We start from the raw sequence: 21,050 nt of genomic DNA on the forward strand, positions 1-21,050 counted from the left end.
ATATTATTTTCCGATTCTCATCGAACTTTTTTTGTCATAAATGAAATAAATGTAGGGATGTGTGTGGAAGGGGGTAAGGTTGGGAGGTTAAATGATACAGGAGAAGTCTTGGAATAGGAAGACGACTTTTGAATTGAAAGGACGGGAATAGGAAAACGACTTTTAGACTCAAATTATGACTTTTGTAAATAGTCCAATGAACATAAGGCACAGTAATAGTACTATGTAAACAGACTTATTTCTCTGGATAAGTGATTTAATAAGTCACAAGTAAAACTATTTGCTTTGTATAACAACATCAAATGCACTTAATGTCATCTTTCTATTCCACAGTTTTCTGGTACTCACTGTATTAACAACGTTTTTTAATTCTATATGTAGGTACAAGAACTTTGAAAAAAATGAATTACAAATTAAAGTTATAACGAGTTTCTCCTTTGTTTAGTCGTTAGTGTGTAGAGTTGAATAAAGTTTTTTAATCAATTCCAGAATAATTCTATATAATCTATGGACTTTAGTGTGTAGAGTTGAATAAAGTTTTTTAATCAATTCCAGAATAATTCTATATAATCTATGGACTTTAGTGTGTAGAGTTGAATAAAGTTTTTTAATCAATTCCAGAATAATTCTATATAATCTATGGACTTTAGTGTGTAGAATTGAATAAAGTTTTTAATAAATTCCAGAATAATTCTATATAATCTATGGACTTTAGACCAAACAAAAATATGTTAATCTTCAGCTTTGCATTCTATTTAAATATAATAACTATTCTCTCGTATTAAACACTTTCTTACAAAATATTATTTAGTTGTATAAATTTTTTTTTTACAATAAGGATTTGTATTTTCAGAAAAGAATTTTCATGTTACTGACTAACTAATAACTACGTACAAAAGTATCTCTGAATAGGCATATCCCCCCCCCAAAAAAAAATATTTTAGCATAAGATGTAAGGAAAGGAAATATATAATCTAATATGTCTTCATATTTCAGAGCCGAACAATAAAAAATAATATGAAAAAAGAAAATGATGGTTGAATAATAAATATTTCTGAAATCTAGATGGTTTATGGTTTACATAACGTAGGAAAAAAATGAGAGCTCTAGTATTTGTGTTCGCACTTTTCCAGGAAACAATCAAATATATAAACAAATTAACCTAATTATGTGGAGTCTTTGCCACAAACTCAAATTTTCTAATACCCATATCTTTGCAACCTGATGGTATAAACCTTTGATATTTCAAGCTTTAATTATTTGATCTATAATAATTTATAGTTTGAAATATGTAAGGTCAACGACATTGAGTTGCAAAGATATAGGATTTGAAAAGTATGGCAAAAACTGAATTACTTTAATGGTGGATTACTTGACGGTCAAAAGGCTGGTCGCTCGGTGGTTTAACAAATATGAAATAGTCCATGCATTTTTGTTATTTAAGCTACAGAACTTACATTTCTCAAAAACAAAATTTTTGTTTTTCTCTTCGCATCAAATTCTCTTTTTTTTTCTCTACCTTTTCTTCTTTACTTATATCTCGCAAAAATTCTATTTAAATCTTCTCCTATCTAATTTTTCTCCTCTCTTTTTTTAATTCCTACCTTCTCTTTAACTTAAACCTCACTTTTCTCTTCAATTCAAATCAAACCTCTCTTTTCTCTTCTTATCAAACCTCTCTTTTTTTCATCTTATAAAGCCTCTCTTTTTTTTTCTTATCAAACCTCTCTTTTCTCTTCTTATCAAACCTCTTTTTTCTCTTCTTATCAAACCTCTCTTTTCTCTTCTTATCAAACCTCTTTTTTCTCTTCTTATCAAACCTCTCTTTACTCTTCTTATCAATCCTCTCTTTTCTCTTCTAATCTAATCCCTTTGTTCTCTTCTTATCAAACCTTTATTTTCTCTTCTATTATAATCCCTTTGTTCTCTTCTTATCGAACCTTTCTTTTCTCTTCTATTATAATCCCTTTGTTCTCTTCTTATCAAACCTCTCTTTTCTCTTCTTATCTAATCCCTTTGTTCTCTTCTTATCAAACCTCTATTTTCTCTTCTAATCTGGCCTCAATTTATCGTATTCTCTTCGTATCTAATATTTTTCTTCTGTTTCTCTAATCAAACCTGTTTAATTCTGCTAATTTAATATATTTCTTTTCTAAGTATTTGATCGTTACTATGTTATTAGTATATTTTACCGACCAGTGAGACATCAACCAAGTTTTCCTGCATAGCTCCGGGTACAGGTGGAGACCAGGATGGTTTTCATGAATTACCAATACCCAAGGATCTAGAGACCATTGATGCTCTAGAGGTCGGGGAGAGGACCAATTGGAAACCTTGCTCATCTGGGAAAGACTGTATCAATAAATCCCAGGTAATCAGACAAGTCAAAATTTGGCTTTCCTAAAACCTTTTATAATCTTTTGTGTTTACAATTACGAGGAAAAAATGTTGGTTGAAAAACAACATTTAAACGCTAAACTTGTTGCAAGAAGAGGCGCGTAAAAGCGCCCTGAATACTTTCAGTACATTTATCACTATAGTTTCAGTAGAAGTAAATATTTCCATTAACTGTTATAGCGCCAATATTGGGATTTATCTCTAATTGGATAATGAGCTAGATAGAAAGACAGATGTTACCGCAATGCAATTTCTATTGGTTCAGAATAGACACCAAACACATGGCTGAACCCTGATTGGATGAGGCGCTAATGGACTCGGCATACTAAAGTGTTATTGTACTTTATTTTATCTAACAGTAGTATTTAGATAACAAAGCAAAAGAATATTTTTTCTTTTGATAGATTCTCTTTGTTTACATGTTTAGTTTTCTCCATGTGGAACCAAAATTTAAATAGATAGTCGTCTTTATTGTATGGATATGTTCGATCACCACACCACCACCCCGGAGCCGGACTAACCAGAGTGAGAAGCATTTGGTTACTTTTATTTGAAATCAAACGTGTTTTTGTCTATAATTCAATCATCTGTAAACTTACGAATTTGTTTATTTTATACTTTTTTATTCAAAACGTATATATATACCAACAAAAATGTATTTGAGAAAAAAGGCTAAAAATTCTGTATAAAAGGGGTAAAATTGTGATTGAAATTCGCAGCTTTCTGAAATATTGACAGAACCGTTAAATCCACGTGCCACGGTACCTTAACATCTTCGTTCAGTAAACTTCGTGCTAGAGGTCTACAATGCAGATACACTGTCAAGGTTGAAACTATTTGAAAATATAAATGTTTTAGACATTTTTCTATGCATCAGTCCTACATTGCAAATCTATAAATTTGAATAAAAAATTTAAGTTTTTAAACGGAAAAATTCTTCGCTGTAGAAGTATAAAATTGTTTAAATAGGATTATAATAAAAGAGTAGATACATTTATCCCAGCTTAAAGAATTCATCAAATGTAAATCTAAAGTTTAAAAATATTAAAATCTGTAAAAAGCATTTATTTAAAAACAATATATCCAAATTTTCCAAACAACGGCTTGTAGTAAATGCCGTACTCGTAAAACTGCTTCCAGACCTGTATCAATCCAGGTACAACTCGTCAGCTATCAATGCCGACAGCTCATAACTATCAATGCCAAACCAATGGGCATGATATCCTCAGCTTTCAATGTCAACAGGGACACAAGCTCTTAAGCGATCAATGCCAAACCAGTGGGCACGATTTCAGCTCGTATGTTTCAATACCAAATTACTCAAATCATAGTAATCAAAGCAGAGTGTCTTCGAACTAATTTGTATTTAGATATCTATGTTACAAGTTAATGTTAATTGACGTAATTACAAGTTTTAAATCAAAATATATATACAGTCTAGTTTAAATTAACATATTTACAAGATTAGAGGGGAAAGATATAAGCGTAGTTAAGCTAATCACAATACAGGTTTAATCATGTTACGTAGTTATTTACAGCATAGATAATTAAGAATATACAACGTAGTTCAGGTTTACAAATATCGTGTTACACGATATATATTACAGGCTGTTTAAACTGTGCAGCCATATACATGTTATAATGTAATAGTTTTTTGGTGTATATTTTTTACTGATGATGATTTTTATCGAAAATAATTATTTGGCAAGGAGTAGTTATTCAGGATTAACCAACGTGTAATTATATGTTGTATACTAATTAGTTTAGTAATGACTTATGCTATCATTAGTTATTTTGCTAATGACAGAGAAGGCTTGTCTGTCCTTCTTGTATGGTACAAGAAACCTGACTTTTAAATATTCCAATCAGTTCTAGAATAAAGTTAGCCTTAGCTCTTTACATCCATTTATCAGCCCAATATTTTCTATATATTTCTTATCTTATAAATTTATAGTCGATCAGTTGATTAATTTCAATCTTGATAATTTTAGCAATTTTAGCCATTTTAGCCTTTTATTTGTTTCCCAAGTATGCCTTTAAAGGGATTGTAAGCGTAATTTCAAGTTACTCTCCATGCAAAGATGGCAATGCCCTATTCACATTGGTACTCTTAAAAGTTTTGTCTGATTAAGAATGAATTGGATATCAATGTTTATAATTTGGAAAATTGATTATTTTTAGTTGTTGCGAATTGCTCCCTGACGATTGAAAATCTCATATTTAGATCTGCGATGGAATCCCTGACTGTCCCAATGGAAGGGACGAAGATGAGAAATTATGCTCCGGGTGGGTCTGTGATCAAGGAGTAAGATGCAGGAACTCATCAGCTTGTATTCCAATCCCTCATCTGACGATGTGCTCAGGTTCAGAAAAACTTTTAAAAATTTCTAAATGCTAATCTTATCACGTCAAACAAAAGTAAATTGCTTTTTTATTTTATTGAAAGGAGGACAAACACGTTTTGAATTCCTAATATGCAACATGGATAAATTTGCTTCTCTAATGTCGAATAAATTTGTCCTTTTTTCTGTATAGTTTTCAGTGCTATCGTTATAGACACTCCTTTCAGCCTGCGCAGTGATAGAAAATTATCAAATATTTCTTTTATTTCTTCCAGTTTAGAAACTTTTTAAACTTTCAAAACAAAGAGACATTTATCAACAACACATCACAACTTTTAAATGGAAAATAAATAAATCGAAAAGTTGTCAATAATTGAATTTAAGCTTTCAGTATTTAAAAACTCGACAAAGGAGACTCCAGTTTATCATTATAGACATATTAAGTTTTACATATTATTACTAAGACTGTTTAGTATTGAGTGTACGCTGTCAAATCAAAACATCCTACAAATATGTAAAATATCTATTGTTCAGGTTCTGGTTGTATTTGTGTTGACGGTGTGTGATATCTATATTGTTCAGGTTCTGATCGTGTTGACGGTGTTTGATATCTATATTGTTCAGGTTCTGATTATGTTCACGGTGTTTTATATCTATATTGTTCAGGTTCCAATCGTGTTCACGGTGTCTGTTATCTATTGTTCAGGTTCTGATCGTGTTCACAGTGTTTTATATCTATTTTTTAGGTTTTGCTCGCGGGTTCATGTTGTTTGATATCTATACTGTTCAGGTTCTGATCGTGTTGACGGTGTTTGATATCTAAATTGTTCAGGTTCTGATTATGTTCACGGTGTTTGATATGTATTCTTTAGGTTCTGATCGTTTTCTGTGTGTTTGATATTTATTGTTTAGGTTCTGATCGTGTTGACGGTGTTTGATATCTATTCTCTAGGTTCTGATCATGTTCATAGTGTTTGATATCTATTGTTTAGGTTCTGATCATGTTAACCATGTTTGATATCTATTGTTCAGATTCTGATCATGTTAACGGTGTTTGATATCTATTGTTCAGGTTCTGATCGTGTTCACGGTGTCTGATATCTATTTTTCAGGTTCTGATCGTGTTCACAGTATTTCATATATATTTTTTAGGTTCTTAACGTTTTCCTGGTGTTTTATATCTATTGTTCAGGTTCTAATCGCGGGCTCATGTTGTTTGATATCTATTGTTCAGGTTCTCACCGTGTTAATGGTGTTTGATATCTATATTGTTCAGGTTCTGATCGTGTTCACTGTGTTTACTATCTATTTTTCGGGTTCTGATCATATCAATGTTGTTTGATATATCGTGTTTAAGATGTTTGATATCTATTGCTGCAGGTTCTGCTCACGGGTTCATGTTGTTTGATATCTATTGATCAGGTTCTCACCGTGTTAATGGTGTTTGATATCCTATATTGTTCAGGTTCTGATCGTGTTCACTATCTATTTATCGGGTTCTGATCATATCAATGTTGTTTTATATCTATATTGTTCAGGTTCTGATCGTGATAATGGTGTTTGTAAGGATGGTTCTGATAAGGCCTACTGTTTACATACAATATATACTGGGTCTTTTCTAAACACAACCCTCGGTCTTAGGGAATATTTTTCAATAAAAAATGCGATATCATCATTTTTGAAAATGAAAATCTATATAAAATAAGCTGAAATAAAAATTGAAAAATGTTTGAATTAGAATATCTACAGGAGAGGACTGTTTCTGTGATTTGAGGTATGTTGATCTATCTATCTATCTATCTATCTATCTATCTATCTATCTATCTATCTATCTATCTATCTATCTATCTATCTATCTATCTATCTATCTATCTATCTATCTATCTATCTATCTATCTATCTATCTATCNGTCATATTCTAGGAAAAGTGTGTATTGCTAGGTTAGTAAATCTAGTCATACTCTAGGAAAAGTGTGTATTGCTAGGTTAGTAAATCTAGTCATACTCTTGGGAAAGTGTGTAGTGCTAGGTTAGTAAATCTAATCATATTCTAGGGAAAGTGTGTATTGCTAGGTTAGTAAATCTAATCATATTCTAGGGAAAGTGTGTACTGCTAGGTTAGTAAATCTAATCATATTCTAGAGAAAATTTTAATAAAATGTAAGAAAGTAAATTCCAATTTATTTTGCACTACATTCTGTGAGTAATTCCTGAAAATTTTAGGTCGACAGCTCTTAAATTTAATTATAGGTTAAAAACTGCTAAAGAAGGTAAAAAAAGATTGTGAAGTTATGAGTTTACATATCAATCAGGGAACTCAGATCGGTCTGAATTTTTGAAAAAAATATTTTGAATAAATGAATTAGCTCAAGAAATCGTAAAAAAGCTCGTTTTTCAGAAAAGTATATATCTTTGGTTTTTAAACTTATCTCAGTAACTTTTCAAATTTTCAAAATTTTCCACGAATTCAATCTTTTTTAGACAATTACGAAGAAAACGATATATAACATGATAAATTCAAGAAATAATTTCTGTTTGATCTTTGTAGGATTTTTTTCAAACTTTAGCAGCGATCAATGATCATATCATAGAATTTTAGAAATATTGAGCTTGATTAGTGCTCACATTCCAATAGGAATAGTTACCGCGCTCATCTTTTCTCAAAAATTGGTCATCCGTGGATACCTTATTGTACAGCCATATGAAAAGCAATATCTTAAATTCTGTCTAAAAAATCTGTGAGTGTATGATATATTTATGTAATATATACAGTATTTATATAAGATAAAACTGACATGCATATAATAATTAGATTAATATATGTATATTGGAAGTGAATTACAATTGAATACATATACACAAATATAATGTAGAATGTATATAGAAGTATATTTATAAAAAGTATGTATAAAGAACCAATATACAATATAAGTACTCTTGTTCTTCCTGGTCCTTGGGTAATATTATTCTATTCAATATTATTCATCATTCTGTATTCATATATGTATTCATATTTATACTAAAGAAATAAGACAAAACCATAAATTTAAAAAGTAAAAATAAAAAGTTAAATGTTATATTGTCATACAAACATGCAACAATAAAAATATAGAAATATTGAAAGTATTTCGTAATATCCAGCATTTTGTCAGAATTTAAAATTATATTTTATTTAATTAAAAGGACTGTAAGCGTAATTTCAAGTGACCCTCCATGCAAAGATGACAACGCCTGATTTACAACGGTATCCTTGAAAGCTTTGTCTGATCAAGTATGAATAAGATATTAATGTTTTTGTTTCCTGAAACTGTTAATCTTCATTTAAGGCTTCTCTGTGATTTGCATATTTCTTGTTTATAAGAAGCAATGAAGAAACTCACAGAAATAAACACTTTTCGAATCAGAAAAACGAAGGTATCTTCCACATTTTTAATCGGATTAAGGTTTCTAGGGTACCGTTGTAAATCGGGTGTTGCAACCTTAGCATACAGGGAAACTTGAAATTACGCTTACAGTCCCTTTAAAAACAAAATTTGAGATAACTAACTGAATAACTTTTCTGAACACTGAGTTATATCCAGCTAAAATTGTGTTAAATATCCCGAACATTCTCTTCTCAAACTCAAACAAATTAGTAAGTCTGGGAAGAAATCATGATCTATCGGAGACGCCCTTTCATCAAAGATCCCATATTTTCTTCGAAGATCCAAATTTTTTCATTGGAGACCCCAGATTTTCATTGGAGACCCCCATATTCTCATTGGAGACCCCCAGATTTTCATCGGAGACCCCAGATTTTCATTGGAGACCCCCGGATTTTCATCTGAGACTCCAAAGAAAATTTGGAGGTCTCCAAACGAACTCCTCTTGTAAACTATATTCGATATTACGAACTCCTCTTGTAAAGTATATTCGATATTATGAACTCGTTTTGTAAAGTATATTCGATATTTCGAACTCCTCTTGAAAAGTATATTCGATATTACGAACTCCTCTTGTAAACTATATTCGATATAACAACTCCTCTTGTAAACGATATTCGATATTACGAACTCCTCTTGTAAAGTATATTTGATATTACTAACTCCTCTTGTAAACTATATTCGATATTACGAACTCCTCTTGTAAAGTATATAAGGGGAATGGATTGGTAAAGTTTGAAACTTCTCCATGCTATACAACAAGTTTGCAGGAATTAAGCAAAGTTTATGCCTCCCATTTTCTTTTCTACAAACTTTTCCATTTGTGAATCTTTCTGTACATAGATAATTTTACAGTAATAATGACGTCACTGGAAACTAGTATAGAACTAGATACTGGTTCAGCTTTACTAATCTGTACATAGAAAGTTTTACAGTAATAATGACGTCACTGGAAACTAGATAGAACTAGATACTGGTTCAGTTTTGTCACCTCATGGCTCCTCTAGTACGAGTATGATAAAAGCTAATTTATCTAGTTGCATATTAGAAATTCAACAATTAACATTTTTTTCTGCTTTTTAATAAAAGGAGTCATTTTAGAAAACAAAAGATTTCAATCTTTTGTGCAATTTACTTTTGTTTAGCCTGATGCACTATTGTTCAGCTCGCCTAATTCGGTTGCATAATTCGAGTGGGGTCAACCACATACTGTGTACACTAGACGGGCCGGTACTAGACCTGCATTTTTGTACTGGTTTGGATCATGCAACTTTTGAACTATGTATTTACTACAGGACAGATAAGAGAGTTTGTGATGGATATACTGATTGTATCCATGGAGAAGATGAACAACAGAGTATTTGCACCAATATAAGGTAAACTGCACACGGTGGACTAGGGTCTATCAGAATTCGACCCAGACCAACCCCAAATGTATCGACCATAGGGATGCGCGACTACTACCGCTCCATCCCTGCCATATGTTGCCCCGATTTCCACTTTGATGGTGCAGCCAGACTTTTTACAGTACCCGGCCAAACATAGGCCTATTTAGCGTACCCCACTCATGTCAACCGGGGGTCCACATAATTCTATCCAATACTATCCCAAATTGATTGATATTAGTGGCAGAAATTAACCATGTTGTTATTGTAAACAATTTGAAGAATGATGTCGTTGTAGAAAAAATTGCATTCTGCAGAATGTATATACTGCAAGGGAGTGTTTCTTTTTCTTTATATCATAATTCATTCCTAATACTGATTAATGATATTTACATCTTTTAATCATCAAATGCAGTACACATTTCTGAAGTGTAGAACACGTAAAGAAAATAAACTTGCCGTAAATGTACTTTCAACCTTGATGCCATTTGGGATCAGAAATGGAATTATATTGATGTGAACAAGGAAAATGGAATTATATTGATGTGAACAAGGAAAATGGAATTATATTGATGTGGACAAGGAAAATGGAATTATATTGATGTGGACAAGGAAAATGGAATTATATTGATGTGGACAAGGAAAATGGAATTATATTGATGTGAACAAGGAAAATGTTGTCGGACAAACTATAAATAAAGAACAGATGAAATAACAATCAACAGACAACAGTCATGTAGACAACAATAAAACAGATAGATTAAAATAGATAATTAAAACAGACGAAATACCAAATAAATGACAACAGTCATGTAGACAACAATTAGACAGATAGATTAAAACAGATAATTAAAACAGATGAAATACCAAATAACAGACAATAGTCATGTAGACAACATTTAGACAGATAGATTAAAATAGATAAAAAACAGATAAAAAACCAAATAAATGACAACAGTCATGTAGACAAAAATAAAACAGATAGATTAAAACAGATAATTAAAACAGATGAAATACCAAATAAATGACAACAGTCATGAAGTCAACAATAAAACAGATAGATGAAACAGATAATTAAAACAGATAAAAAAACCAAAAAGCAGACAACAGTCATGTAGACAACAATAAAACAGATAGATGAAACAGATAATTAAAACAGATGAAACGATAAACAACAGACAACAGTAATATATATATAACAAAAAAACATATAGATTAAAATAGATAATTAAAACAGACGAAATACCAAATAAATGACAACAGTCATGTAGACAACAATTAGACAGATAGATTAAAACAGATAATTAAAACAGATGAAATACCAAATAACAGACAATAGTCATGTAGAAAACATTTAGACAGATAGATTAAAATAGATAAAAAACAGATAAAAAACCAAATAAATGACAACAGTCATGTAGACAAAAATAAAACAGATAGATTAAAACAGATAATTAAAACAGATGAAATACCAAATAAATGACAGCAGTCATGAAGTCAACAATTAGACAGATAGATTAAAACAGATAATTAAAACAGATGAAATACCAAATAATGGACAACAGTCATGTAGACAACAATTAAACGGATAAATTAAAACAGATAATTAAAAGTAAAACAGATAAAATACCAAAAAACAGACAACAGTCATGTAGGCAACAATTAAACAAATAGATAAAAACAGATAATTAAAACAGATGAAATACCAAATAATGGACAACAGTCATGTAGACAACAATTAAACAGATAGATGAAACAGAAAATTAAAACAGATGAAATACCAAATAATGGACAACAGTCATGTAGACAACAATTAAACAGATAGATAAAAACAGATAATTAAAAGTAAAACAGATAAAACACCAAAAAACAGACAACAGTCATGTATACAATAATAAAACAGAGAGATGAAGCAGATAAGTAAAACAGATAAAATACCAAAAAACAGACAACAGTCATGTATACAACAATTAAACAAACAGATAGAACAACAGAAAATAGAAAAAAAACCTAGCAGACATAAAGTTAATAACAATATGGATGAATAAAAAATGTGTTAGTTCTGGTGAAAATGAAACAAATTGGTTTGGGGAGAGAACAGGCCGGAGAGTAGATGACAAAGAAACTAGAGATAAAGAGGATCCAGATGATCTACAGCATCTTGATGATCTACAGGATCTAGATGATCTACGGGATCTACAGGACGCAGATCTATCTGATACAAGATCAAAGGTGACGGAAACGCTTAATTTGGTTCATCATACAGTCGTTCTAAACCTATCAAGAGTTATTGTTCGACTTTTTCGACATTTTGGACATTTTGTTCGACTTAAATCTGTATTCTATATTTTTCATAATATAATAGTTCTAGTGCAGTTGACCTAAAAATGTACACTGTGTGACTGTACATTGTACATTTAGATTCGTAATATAAAGATCATTGTACAGTCTACCTAAATCCAATATTCACTTTAGGTTTATGATATAAAGATTCAGCATACAGTCGACCTAAACATAATATTCACTTTAGGTTTATATTATAAAGGTTCAGCATTCAGTCGACCTAAGCCTAATATTTATTTTAGGTTTATGATATAAAGGTTCAGCATACAGTGGACCTGAACCTAATATCTATTTTAGGTTTATGATATAAAGGTTCAGCATACAGTGGACCTGAACCTAATATCTATTTTAGGTTTATGATATAAAGGTTCAGCATACAGTGGACCTGAACCTAATATTCATTTTAGGTTTATGATATAAAGGTTCAGCATACAGTGGACATAAACCTAATATCTATTTTAGGTTTATGATATAAAGGTTCAGCATACAGTGGACCTGAACCTACTCCTAATTATCTTCACAATCACTGTCATCAGCGTAATAGGTGCAACAATTAATCATAATATTTAGTAACTCTCCATGTATGTATATTAATTATGTAAATTTTAATTTCTTAATCCCAGATCATATGGTCCCATAAAGTTATTACAATTTGTAATTGTTAAAGGGACTGTATGCGTAATTTCAAGTGACATTCCTTGCAAAGATGGAAATGTCCGTTTTCCCAAATATTAAGTAGATATTAATGTTTAAAACTTTGAAAATTGTTTATTTTCAATTGTGATTTCTCCACAACTTGCGCATTTCTACTGCAAGGAAACATTTGGAATTATCAGCATGAAATACTTTTTAACCTAAAAAAACCAGATAAAATCTTCCTTTTTAATCAGAAACAGGTTTCAAGGGTTCCGTTGTGAATCGGACATTGCCATTTTTTGCAAGGAGGGTCACTAGAAATAGTGCTTACAGTCTCTTTAATCAATTGTTTATTGATTGATTATTTGATTTCCAGGGTTCTGTCTGATCATAGTATATGTAATGTACAGACTAAGCAGAAGAACAACCAAGGTAAACATTTTTACAGCTGTATACAGAATCATAAATGTACATATATAGACCTAAAAACGTAAAAATAGGGATCAAAGTAATGTGTCTTAACTCAACTCTATAGACTCTATGTAGATGTAAATAAATAAAAAGAATATTAGTGTTGAAATCTTGTTGAAATACAACAGAGCAAATAGATTCTAGTACAATAGATGGCAACGTAGAATTTGTACACTCTCAGTACAGCTGTATTCTGACGTCACAAGTGTCAACTCAGTTTTTGTGTCCGACAAAATTATAAATAATAGTGATAGTTTTATAATGAAGTGCTTATCTTACAGTAAAATAAGTGCAATCTAATGTATTCTTTATTTTCTGTTTTTACACTTTTTATTTAATCATGAAAAACATGTCAACTAATATGAGAAAATTTCGTTTTTCTTGTTACATTAGACACTTATGACGTCGTGTATAATTGGTTCATTTCTCTGTTGCCACCTATTGTACTTGATAATCTATTTGCAACAGAGAGGAGTTACAATAGGAAATATTTCAGATTTGAATCGTGCGTGCAATTTGCTTTAGTTTGACGTGAAATATCTATATTGTATGAATTATAGCAGGATAATGATTCTATGGAACCATCCAACATCAATCCATTGCCTTTAAACCTCAGCAATAATATCTATATTGTATGAATTAAAGCAGGATAATGATTCTATGGAACCATCCAACATCAATCCACTGCCTTTAAACCTCAGCAATAATATCTTTATTGTATGAATTATAGCAGGATAATGATTCTATGGAACCATCCAACACCAATCCACTGCCTATACACCTCAGAAATAATATCTATATTGTATGAATTATAGCAGGATAATGATTCTATGGAACCATCCAACATCAATCCACTGCCTTTAAACCTCAGCAAGAATATTTATGTTCCTACTCCGAGATCTCCAGTACATGAGAGGTACATCATACCATCATACCATATTAACTAAAAGATGTCTCTCAGAGCTGAAATGATTGAAACCATCCGTAGGTATGAAGTATTTTTCCAGAAAAAAATGAGATCCAAGTAAAGTTTGGGATTTTGATAAATATTTTCACTTAATAAATATTTAATCTTTTTAGAAAAAATTTGGTTTATTTTCAAATTGGTTGAAATACAATCCCTTTTCAATTTTCCAAGTCACCCAACAAACTTTGAATGTAAAATTATCTTTGCAACCTGCTGGTTCAAACCTTCTATAATTCACTCTTTGCAACCTGCTGGTTCAAACCTTCTATAATTCACTCTTTGCAACCTGCTGTTTCAAACTTTCTATAATTCACTCTTTGCAACCTGCTGGTTCAAACCTTCTATAATTCACTCTTTGCAACCTGCTGGTTCAAACCTTCTATAATTCACTCTTTGCAACCTGCTGTTTCAAACTTTCTATAATTCACTCTTTGCAACCTGCTGGTTCAAACCTTCTATAATTCACTCTTTGACTATTTGATCTGATGCTTATTTAAAGTTGAAGTAAGTAAGTAAGTAATATTTATTGCACAATAACATGTTAACATATTAAAGTGGCAGGAGATATACAATTCGCAGGATTGCAGTTTACAACGTAGATCTCATAAAGTTTAAAATGTCGAAGGTCCACGGCATTAGGTTGCAAAGGTATAAACTAATAGAAAATTAGAATTTGCGGTGATTAATCAGTTTCTTAACCATGGTTTAAAGTTAAGTTACAGTAAACCCCCTCAATAATCAAAATATTATAGAATTATCATGTTATTATACATTCTTTTGATAAAGTGATTGAGTCGGATTAAGAAGAAATTTAGTGTGATAAATAATGTTCTTGGGATTATAAAAAAACAGTACAACTTGTTTCTAGAAAAAAAAGAAAAGGAGGGAGGTTTGTTGATTAGATGTATAGTGTAGGAAAACACATTATTTAACTATTTATGTATTATATAAATATATTATTACCTCCTAGGAGACCTACTTGGTCTATTCGGAATACAAGTATAGTGAAGGAGCTAGGAAGAGGTTTCTATTCTAAAGTTTATCTGGCTCAGGTATAAAACACCATAGTGTACAAAACAGTACACAGTACAGAATAGTAGAGAACAGTACAGAATAGTACAGAATAGTAGAGAATAGAAGAGAATAGTACAGAATAGTAGAGAATAGTACAGAACATTACAGAATAGTACACAGTACAGAATAGTAGAGCCCAGTACAGAACAGTACAGAATAGTACAGAATAGTAGAGAACAGTACAGAATAGTACAGAACAGTACAGAACAGTACAGAATAGTACACAGTACAGAATAGTAGAGCACAGTACAGAATAGTACAGAACAGTACAGAATAGTACAGAATAGTACAGAATAGTGCAGAACAGTAAAGAATAGTACAGAAAAGTACGGAACAGTACAGAATAGTACAGAACAGTAAAGAATAGTACAGAACAGTACAGAATAGTACAGACCAGTACAGAATAGTACAGAACAGTACAGAATAGTACAGAACAGTAAAGAATAGTACAGAACAGTACAGAATAGTACAGAAGAATAGTACAGAACAGTACAGAATAGTACAGAACAGTACAGAATAGTACAGAACAGTAAAGAATAGTATAGAACAGTACTGTATTGTACAATGTGTTCAGTTCGACAAGGAAAACTAAATGGCGTATATATATTTTTATATTATTGTATGTATGGCTAATTGATTTTTTGTTTGTTTGATTATTTGGTCGATTTGTTGATTTTCTAATTTATCGAATAATTAGGATCCCACCTACGGTCTGGTTGCTCTGAAAACAGCTGACGGGAAGAGAGAAAACCTGGAAGAATGTATTTCTAATGAAATAGAGATTTTATCAAATATTAACCAACATAAAAATATTGTCAGGTAGAAAGTGATTATATAATGAGGTCAGATGATAGCTTTCAGATAATATTGGTAAATTTATCTACTTTAGATAAACTTTAGATAAACATTTTGATTGTCTTTGCTGCTGTAAAGTCTTATAATGCAACATGAAGACAACTTTCTAACTGAATAAACACTTAAACAAGGAGAAGTTGTCTAATAACAGTTTCTCTTTGCTGCTGTAAAGTCTTATAATGCAACATGAAGACAACTTTCAAACTGAATAAACACTTAAACAAGGAGAAGTTGTCTAATAACAGTTTCTCTTTTTAACATTAAAACTTGTAATTGGATAAATGCTTGATAGGGATCAAAGCATTATTTATAAAAGTCGTTTATATTGTATTGATATAATCATCGACCACTGCACTGTGTCAAAGGAATTGAGTCTTTGTCACAAACTATGATTTTCTAATCTCTATATCTTTGTAATCCAATGCCGTAGATCTAAGATATTTCGGCGTCAAACCTTATAGAAATCCAACGTATAGCAACATGGCGTATTTTCCGGGAGAACATTTTTTATATTTTTGAAAAATTAAATTATCAGTGTAAAGTAAATATAATTTTCATAAAATCCTTTTATTTAAATGGTAAAACGGAATTTTATGAAATCATATTAGCATTACTGGAGAACTTTTTTTTATACTTTTAAGAATTTTTTCCAAACCTAAAATGTACGTATTAAACTATTTTGCTCCTTTAATGTCTAGGTTATGTTACAAAAAATAGAAATTATGATAATGATAATGATAAGCTACAATATTTTACAAAAACGTTTAATTTTTCAAAAATATAAAAAAATGTTCTCCCGGAAAATACGCCATGTTGCTATACGTAGCGGGTCCATACGTTGGATTTCTTTAAGGTTTGACGCCGATATTTCAAACTATGAATTCTGTTAGATGAAAAGAAAAAAATCTAAGTTTGAAATATCAAAGGTTTACACCACCAGGTGGAAAAAATATAGGTGTTAGCAAATCAGAGTTTGTTACATAGACTGAATTCCTTTGTCCCAATATCGAACAGGAGCTTCATTAATAGCAAAAAGACAACTATGACATGACAGATGAATTGTATTCTGTGCCTGAGGTTGTTTATTAGTTAATATTTATTCTTTGTGCATAAAATGTGGATTTATAAAAAATGCCCAATAAAATGCTTTTTTTTTTGAAGTAGTCCATTTAGTCTAATCTAGTTTTGTGAGTTTTTGCTGTAATTAATAATAATATCTACATATTTCTCCATTGCCTGTAGCATAAATAATAAAAACTCATAAATATATTATTTCTTTTTTCTTTTTCAGACTTCTTGGCCAGAATATGGAGGAAAAATTGATCATTCTAGGCAAATTAATCATATTAACCACTTTAAACAATACAATATTTTGTTTGATAAGAGTACTGCATAGTTGTTAAAATTAATTCGAAATATAAGGAAGACGATTTTTCCGACTCAAATTGCCGTAGCCTTTTCTCTAGATGTTTGCGTACTCTAGATCTATTTCCTCCACGTAGTGCTCACATGTCAAACCCCGCTTCTTCCCCCCCCCCCCTTAACCAACCAATTTTAATGCCACTTGGGAAAATATTTCAAAACATCCGTTTTATTAAATAAATGTTAGAAATATCCATGTAGATCTCCTTTTATTTTTTCATATTGACTTTTAAAGTCAAGAATAGTGTACACTATAAAAATATAAAAAATACTGTACACAATGTTTATATATTGTTTTGTAAAAGTAATGCACAGTGTACGACATGAACATTTTTCCTTCAGTAAAAAACACTGTTCATAATGAATATATTTTGTTTTGTAAGAATACTGTACAGTGTACGGCATGAAAATGTTTCCTTTGATAATAAACACTGTACACGATGAATATGTATTTGGTTTGGTTAGAGTACTGTTTCCATGGGAATCTGAAGGATTACATCACTAGAAATAGAGAATATTTCATAAACGAGGAACAGAATACTGGATTCAATATTTTATTCAAGGATTCACACAATGAGGGTACCGGGGGGNATATTTCAGATTCCTCAAATTTTGTCAGAAATCAACAAAAATTTGCCTCATCATCTGTAAATATGTAAATCTTTGTTTATAACATCAAAAATAAGAAGTTTTTAATTTAACAAATAAGATTATGTTAAATGTTCTTGAAAGAATAATCAGGGGCGGATTTAAACAGAAATTGTATCCGCCCCTGTGCATGAACACAGATGGTTCTGTAATATCTGTATTCTGCAGGTAGACCCGGAGACACAGGAACTACTAGAGGTAAGTGGTTCCAGGTTCAGGGACCAGATTAAAACCTAAAAAACGAGAAATAATTGAACCACGTAGACTTAATTTGAACCAGTTTTCTACAACTTCAACTAGTCGTTTTGGTCAGTTTTTTTTGCATATATTTTCTCTGAAGGTTCAAAATTTAGCTTAGTGAAGATTAGCAAATGTTTTTAAAACTACTTATTCTAAATATTTTCTTTTTTACACAATGCCAATATTATTCACACTGATGGATAATTTACATAAAAACGAATCAAAAACAAACAAAAAACTAAAGTGTATAAGTTTTATATGACGTTTTAGAAATATGCAACAAAAATTATTTCTGACACCCCTAGGCTGAGTACGCGCTTATATATCACCAAACCCATACTGCAGTCCTTCAATTGTCATACAGGGAAATTTTCATATTTCTAAACATCCCAGGGAAAGATTTGACAGGTTCTTTGATAAACGTAAATAAAAGAAAATAGATCAAAGTTGTGAAATGTTGGAAGTTTTAATATAAGTTAAAATACAAACCTAAACGATCAACAACATTAACTTCAACCGGTGCGCTCGTGCAAAAAAATATTTGAGCTATGTCTCGCCGTTAATTAAATCTGGTCCAATTAGATTTATATAGTTCAAGTATTTACTTCAAAAGTACAGTAAACAGAACAATGTACTTTTTTTAATAAACTAAAAATTGTTGAATATCAAATAAAATTGTTTTATATTTCTAGGATTCCGTTGAGACAAGCGTTGATCTAGCAGAAAAAAGTGGTACTTTAGGAAAGATGCTTGTCATACATTTGAAAAGTACAGTTCAATTCCATAATTCACTTGCTATCGGAACCAGTAAACTGCGGAATAGGATGACGACATTACTTCAATAATTAAGTGTATTTGATGATGTTAGAGATAAAATTATGTTTATCAGTAGCTTTAAAATCTACTTATTACGTGAAATGACTCTGTCGTCACTGCACAATTTCTGTGCCTCATGTTCATAGATCTAATAAAAGTTGTAAATTGAGTCTTAACGTCGTCTTTCTATTCAAGAATATTCTATATCCCCCTTGGATCTTTAATATCAATAGACATAAATTTAAATTATAAGTTTACCACAAATATAAAACTTTTATCTATTCTCGTAAAAAATATAAATTCTTCTTTGATTTACGTCCATAATGGCAAATAGAATTTATTTACGTCTTTTTAACTTTAATGATTTATTTTAATTAAGTTTTACAATATTCTTTAAATATTTTTATTATGAAAATATTTTGACATTTTCTTCTTGTTCGTACATCTTTCTATCATAATTCGGCTAATTTTGAATCTTATTTATCAAAGAATATTTTTTTTTGTAAACTGATGATACATAAATGTCCCCCTTTTTATTTTTTAAAGGGTTTTCCATAAAACATAAATACAAAATTGTTCAAAAATATATTAATGCTATTACAGTATTCCAATATTTTCCACTGGTGAAAAAAGTACTTTGGGACTCTTGAAGCCCCCGGACCCTTCCATGCTGGGGCCCCCTTTTGAATTTTTTTATTAATTTTGAAAATTTTGAGGGTCTAAATATTGACAACATTTTGTAGTAAAAACTCGTCGTCTTCTATACTGGAGTTATCAGATGAGCAGAGGTTTAAGATATCTGGAGGAGCTAGGGGTTATTCATAGAGATATTGCTCTTAGGTAGGAAATACAAGGGACAATACATGGCTAGGGGTTATTCATAGAGATATTGCTCTTAGGTAGGGAATACAAGGGACAATACATGGCTAGGGATTATTCATAGAGATATTGCTCTTAGGTAGGAAATACAAGGGACAATACATGGCTAGGGATTATTCATTGAGATATTGCTCTTAGGTAGGGAATACAAGGGACAATACTTGGCTAGGGGTTATTCATAGAGATATTGCTCTTAGGTAGGAAATAGAAGAGACAATACATGGCTAAGGGTTATTCATAGAGATATTGCTCTTAGGTAGGGAATACAAGGGGCAGTACACGGCTAGGGGTTAATTATAGAGATATTGCTCTTAGGTAGGGGATAAAAGTGACAATAGAGCTAGGGGTTATTCATAGAGTTAATTGCTCTTAGGTAGGGAATACAAGGGACAATACAGTTAGGGGTTACTAATAGAGATATAGCTCTTAGGTAGGGAATACAAGGGACAAAGGGACAATACATGGCTAGGGGTTAATTATAGAGATATTGCTCTTAGGGAAGGATTACAAGGGACAATACTTTGCTAGGGGTTATTCATAGTAATATTGCTCTTAGGTAGGGAATACAAGGGACAATACAGCTAGAGGTTATTATAATAGAGATATTGCTCTTAGGTAGGGAATACAAGGGAAAATACAGCTAGGGGTTATTCATAGAAATATTGCTATTAGGTTGGGGATACAAGGGACAATACATGGCTAGGGGTTAATTATAGAGATATTGCTCTTAGGTAGGGGATACAAGGGACAAAACATGGCTAGGGGTTATTCAAAGAGATATTGTTATTAGGTGGGGATACAAGGGACAATACATGGCTAGGGGTTATTCAAAGAGATGTTGCTATTATGTGGGGATACAAGGGACAATACATAGCTAGGGATTACCAATAGAGATATAGCTATTAGGTGGGAATACAAGGGACAATACAGGTAGGGGTTATTAATTGAGATATAGCTATTAGGTGGGAATACAAGGGACAATACAGGTAGGGGTTATTAATAGTGATATAGGTATTTGGTGGGGATACAAGGGACAATACAGGTAGGGTTATTTAAAGAAATATTGCTCAGGTAGGAGATATAAATCCTTTAACAGTTAGTACACTGTTATAGAAAGTAGAAATCAAACATAAGACAGAAAGGGGGGGGGGGG

At 31.2% G+C, this 21,050-nt stretch overlaps 2 protein-coding genes across 6 annotated transcripts; both read left to right on the forward strand.

Moving 5' to 3' along the window:
* The first annotated feature begins 1,000 nt into the window (after nt 1-1,000).
* On the forward strand, nt 1,001-12,529 carry LOC111703228 (sortilin-related receptor). The gene is made up of 10 exons (XM_023475115.1): nt 1,001-1,133; nt 2,183-2,371; nt 4,622-4,760; nt 6,278-6,380; nt 6,478-6,517; nt 6,725-6,768; nt 9,457-9,537; nt 11,607-11,778; nt 12,352-12,433; nt 12,513-12,529. The coding sequence occupies exons 1-10, from the start codon at nt 1,098-1,100 to the stop codon at nt 12,527-12,529; spliced, it is 903 nt and encodes a 300-aa protein (XP_023330883.1). The 5' UTR covers nt 1,001-1,097.
* Nucleotides 6,657-19,971, forward strand: LOC111703226 (receptor-like tyrosine-protein kinase kin-15). Of its 5 annotated transcripts, none has more exons than XM_023475112.1 (13): nt 6,657-6,680; nt 9,457-9,537; nt 11,607-11,778; nt 12,352-12,433; nt 12,902-12,957; nt 13,642-13,912; nt 14,934-15,015; nt 15,735-15,856; nt 17,184-17,224; nt 17,780-17,844; nt 18,131-18,160; nt 18,895-18,943; nt 19,762-19,934. In XM_023475112.1, exons 6-13 carry the CDS (start codon nt 13,827-13,829, stop codon nt 19,860-19,862), a joined length of 576 nt encoding a protein of 191 aa, XP_023330880.1. In that variant the 5' UTR covers nt 6,657-6,680; nt 9,457-9,537; nt 11,607-11,778; nt 12,352-12,433; nt 12,902-12,957; nt 13,642-13,826; the 3' UTR covers nt 19,863-19,934. The 5 variants fall into 5 exon arrangements, with proteins under 5 accessions (XP_023330880.1, XP_023330878.1, XP_023330879.1 ...); XM_023475110.1 differs by lacking the exon at nt 6,657-6,680 and adding an exon at nt 6,755-6,812; XM_023475111.1 differs by lacking the exon at nt 6,657-6,680 and adding an exon at nt 6,755-6,812 and having other exon boundaries at nt 13,645-13,912.
* The last annotated feature ends 1,079 nt before the right edge of the window (nt 19,972-21,050 follow it).

The sequence above is a fragment of the Eurytemora carolleeae genome, unplaced genomic scaffold (assembly GCF_000591075.1).
Source record: "Eurytemora carolleeae unplaced genomic scaffold, Eaff_2.0 scaffold467, whole genome shotgun sequence".
Taxonomy (NCBI): Eukaryota; Metazoa; Arthropoda; class Copepoda; order Calanoida; family Temoridae; genus Eurytemora; species Eurytemora carolleeae.